This window comes from Palaemon carinicauda, chromosome 19 (genome assembly GCF_036898095.1).
Source record: "Palaemon carinicauda isolate YSFRI2023 chromosome 19, ASM3689809v2, whole genome shotgun sequence".
Taxonomy (NCBI): domain Eukaryota; kingdom Metazoa; phylum Arthropoda; class Malacostraca; order Decapoda; family Palaemonidae; genus Palaemon; species Palaemon carinicauda.
Window position 1 is genome coordinate 129,834,605 of NC_090743.1, and position 4,770 is coordinate 129,839,374.

General features: G+C 30.4%; 2 protein-coding genes across 2 annotated transcripts in view; one reads left to right on the forward strand and one right to left on the reverse strand.

The window, feature by feature from the left end:
- LOC137659330 (inactivation-no-after-potential D protein-like) overlaps positions 1 to 2,221 on the reverse strand; it is a 32,276-nt gene extending 30,055 nt beyond the window's left edge. The window contains exon 1 of the mRNA XM_068394348.1: positions 2,089 to 2,221. Coding sequence (XP_068250449.1) covers positions 2,089 to 2,175 — 87 coding nt within the window. The 5' untranslated portion in view covers positions 2,176 to 2,221. The remainder of the gene's footprint in view (positions 1 to 2,088) is intronic.
- A 126-nt stretch (positions 2,222 to 2,347) lies between these two features.
- On the forward strand, positions 2,348 to 3,012 carry LOC137659331 (dentin sialophosphoprotein-like). Its single transcript, XM_068394349.1, has 3 exons — positions 2,348 to 2,463; positions 2,504 to 2,665; positions 2,820 to 3,012. The coding sequence occupies exons 1-3, from the start codon at positions 2,348 to 2,350 to the stop codon at positions 3,010 to 3,012; spliced, it is 471 nt and encodes a 156-aa protein (XP_068250450.1).
- The last annotated feature ends 1,758 nt before the right edge of the window (positions 3,013 to 4,770 follow it).

Consider the following 4,770-nt stretch of genomic DNA (forward strand, 5'->3'; position numbering starts at 1 on the left):
CGTTATAAATATGAAAATTTTAATTATTAGGATTATTAAAGTAATTATTACAAATATTACAATTATTATTATTATTATCAATTCAGACACACCAATGCAGACGATATAAACTTTGGACATTATTTAATAATTCTCTCTCTCAAAAGAAAAAAAAATATTCCAAAATCCAAAGAGGGACGTTATCACCTTCTCAGACGTTGGAGGATACAATGCCTGGCTGTATTCCATTGTATTCAATTCGGGACAATAGAGGCCAAGTAGTGGGGAAAAAAAGTCTAGTGAAGGGGCACGGATTGTGAGTGAATATTTTACTGGAAAGTTTATACATTTGTGGTTCGCTATAAAATAGGCTCATGTACACACATACGTACACACAAATACACACACACACACATATATATATATATATATATGTGTGTGTGTGTGTGTGTGTGTGTGCATATATATACATATATATACATACATACATATATATATATATATATATATATTATACGTATATATATACATATATATATATATATGTCTATATATATAGACATATATATATATGTATATATATGTACATACATATATATATATATATATATATAATTAGAGCGTCTAATAATCTGAAGGATATTTATTGTCTAAATTTTTCCGCAAAAAATATTAATTATGCATTTTGTTTTACTATTATTATTATTATTATTATTATTATTATTATTATTATTATTATTATTACTATTATTATTACTATTATCATCATCATCATCATCATCATGTAAAACTCGAAAAACAATAATTATAAACTTTGAAATTATGTTTGAAATAGAGGTAATGAAAATCTTATACCTCTCTCTCTCTCTCTCTCTCTCTCTCTCTCTCTCTCTCTCTCCAGTCCAATTACTACCAGAGGTAATTCCCTTTTCACAAAGGGCAATTCGACCCTGCAATGATTTTGACTTGCAAGAATGAGAGGCTTTTAACCTTCAACGCTAAAGACTTCAGTCGCGGTGTATGTCACCCAAAATTACGTTGAGAAAGAAGGTAATTGTATGAAGGAAATTACATTTAAAAGAGAATTCAGAGCAAACACTAACTATGTACACGACTAGTTTCATTTGAAGGTATTACATCAACTTCCACGAGATATATCATAGATTACATTTTCAAAAGATGAGGAAGAATTTCATCTATATGATTACATTTTTTGACTAGTGCAGGAATTAAATTTTTTTCCATATCTCCTCTGGGACTTGATTACGTTACATGTTACATTTTACATGAGGGGTGTAGTAATTATATTTTAATTGCTCAAGAATTTCTCTGTCCAAGAGAAATGCGAGTTAAGGAAGATTTGTTTTAAAAATTGGCGGAATTACATTTGTGGTCCAAAACAAATCGCAGTAAAATTACATTTGCAATTGAGTTAATTACATTTTTTCATAGGATCTAAGAATTACATTAATCTTATGGACTTTCATGTTTGGCTAGTTTAGATTATCAATTGAAATGCGAGAGAGAGAGAGAGAGAGAGAGAGAGAGAGAGAGAGAGAAAAGGTCGATTTCTCTAAAAAATAAGAAAAAAATATTTAAAAATAATAAAATAACTACATCGGCTGAATATAAGACAAAGGAACTATTACTATTGTACTAAACACAGTTTCGAATTGATAAAAGTATGAGAAATATATACAAAATCTACTTCAGAAAATACAATTTACTAAAAATTAAAATGGCCGATTACGTATGTAAAAAATAAGAAAAATATTATAATTAATTCTAACTAAAACGGAGTACTAAATATGGAAAAAGTAAAACCAGAAAAAACTATAAAAAAAAAAGACAAACTATAAAAAAATACTAGATATCAAATCATATAAACAATCACGAGAAAAAAAATTTATAAACAATTCATACTAAAATGGAGTAAATGATATAAAACAAAGAAACGGAAAACCAGAATAAAACTAAAATTGAAATACAATAAAATTGACAAAACGAAAATAAACTAAATATCAAACCACATAAATAATCAAAACCTAAGAAATAATAATAATAATAATAATAAAAAAAAAAAATGGCCACACAAGATCCCAAACTAACCTCGAGAATTTCATCACCGACGCGGAGTCTTCCATCTTTGAAGGCATTCCCGTTAGGATTGAGGCCGCAGATGAAGGCGGACATCATGGTGCGGTCTTTGTTACCCGCCAGGGAGATGCCCAGGCCATTGGCGCCCTTCTGAAGGTCCACCAGCACAACCTCGCCCTTAAGGTCGCCATACTTCTTCTGGATTTTCTCTAAGAGAAAAAAGGAGACAGGGCACATTAGTGTTGGTTGGGTAGCTATGGTGAGAGTGGTGATGGTGGGTGATAATGGTAGGGATGAAGAGAATAATGGTGATGATGATGGTAGTGATGAGAATATTGAATTGATGATGGTGATGATGATAATGATGAGAGGAATGAATATGATGGTGTTGATGGAAATATTGAATTAATGATGGTGATAATGATAGTGATGAAGAGAATGATAGGGGTAATGATGGTAGTGATGAAAAGAATTATACAGATGATGATGGTAGTGATGAGAAGAATGATACAGATAATGATGGTAGTGATGAGAAGAATGATACAGATGATGATGGTAGTGATGAGAAGAGTGATACAGATCATGATTGGTGATAATGGTAGTGATGAGAAGAATGATACAGATGATGATGGTAGTGATGAGAAGAATGATACAGATCATGATTGGTGATAATGGTAGTGATGAGGAGAATGGTGATGATGATGGTAGTGATGAGAATATTGAATTGATGATGGTGATAATAGTAATAATGAGCGGAATAATATAGATAATGATGGTAGTGATGAGAGGAATGATACAGATGATCATGATAGTGATGAGAAGAATGATACAGATGATGATAGTAATGATGAGAATATTGAATTGATTATGGTGATAATGGTGGTGATGAGAGGAATGATACTGAAGTTGATGGTGGTGATGAGAATATTGAACTGATGATGGTGATAATGGTAGTGATGAAGAGAATGATAGGGATGATGATGGTAGTGATGAGAATATTGAATTAATGATCATTATAATGGTAGTGATGAGGATAATGATACAGATCATGACAACAGTGATGAGAATATTGGATTGATGATGGTGATAATGATACTGATGAAGAGAATGTTATGGATGATCATGGTAGTGATGAAAATATAAAATTAATGATCATGATAATGGTAGTGATGAGGATAATGATACAGATGATGACAGTAGCGAAGAGAATATTGGACTGATGATGTATTTGTCTTGCATTTCAGTGTAAAAATGGGTTCTCAGAATATATCTCAGGACATAATAAAAATTATTACAAAAAGAGAATGACAACATGATGATAGAAAGGTTTTACAAAATCTATAGCATAAAATCCTTTAATCAGTCATATACATTTAAAAATCGATAACTTCAAATACAAATAGAAAAATAACATTAAAAAAATAAAAAATATATGACAAATGGCTAAATGGTATTGTCACTGTCATGCCAGCTTCCTGGACCAGGGTTCGATTCCCGGCCGGTCAGAAGCTATTGTCTTTGAGTGGTGCCGCCTTGGGACTCTGATCCCGAGGTCAATAAGAGAATCCGGACTTTAAAGTAGTAAGATATATGGCTTATTTAAATATATACAGTATACACACACACATATATATATATATTATATATATATATATATATATATATACATGCATACATATATATACATATATACATACATACATACATACATATATATATATATATATATATACACATATATATATTTCAAATAAGCCATATATATTAATACATTAAAGTCTGGATTCTCTTAACGACCACGGGATCAGAGCTCCAGGTGGAATCACCCAAAGACTATAATATCAGACCGGCCGGGATTTGAACCCTCGTCCAGGATATCTGTATGCCAGTGACCATACCACTCAGCCACGAAGAAAGATAAAAGTCAATGACAATTCTTCTGTACATATACCTGTAAAATTCAGGTTTTCTGTACTTAGAATTGAAATCAACCCATCTTCACCATCGTAGCTAATTGGTAGGTTTGGGACTTGGCATTCGATTAATGATAAATCTTTGCATAAAGATATCCTGGACGAGGGTTCAAATCCCGGCCGGTCTGATATTATAGTCTTTGGGTGATTCCGCCTGGGGCTCTGATCCCGAGGTCGTTAAGAGAATCCAGACTTTAATGTATTAATATATATGGATTATTTGAAATATGAAAGAAACACGTTTAGATGAGCAAAAACTTATCATATATATATATATATATATATATACACGAGGTATATATATACATACATATATATATACATATACATACATATATATACATATATATACAAATATATATATATATATATATATATAATAAATATATATATATATATTATATATATATATATATATATATACATACACGAGGTATATATATACATACATATATATATACATATACATACATATATATACATATATATACAAATATATATATATATATATATACATATATATATATATATATATACATACATACACACACACATATATATATATATATATATACATATATATATATATATATATATGTATGTATGTATATTCAAATGCTTGGCTAACACACGGGAGGGGATATTCCCTTTTAAAGGTGGGGCTGGGGGGTGGGTGGGAGGAAATTCCTTAGCAGCTAGACTGCACGATCTGTTCAGAACA

Bases quoted from the DNA above. Each gene is read 5' to 3' on its own strand.
- LOC137659331 (XM_068394349.1), top strand. From the start codon at position 2,348: ATGGTGGGTGATAATGGTAGGGATGAAGAGAATAATGGTGATGATGAT. The intron at 2,464-2,503 runs GTTGATGGAAAT...TGATAATGATAG, and splicing joins AGAGGAATGAATATGATGGT to TGATGAAGAGAATGATAGGG. The intron at 2,666-2,819 runs GTGATAATGGTA...TGGTGATAATAG, and splicing joins AGTGATACAGATCATGATTG to TAATAATGAGCGGAATAATA.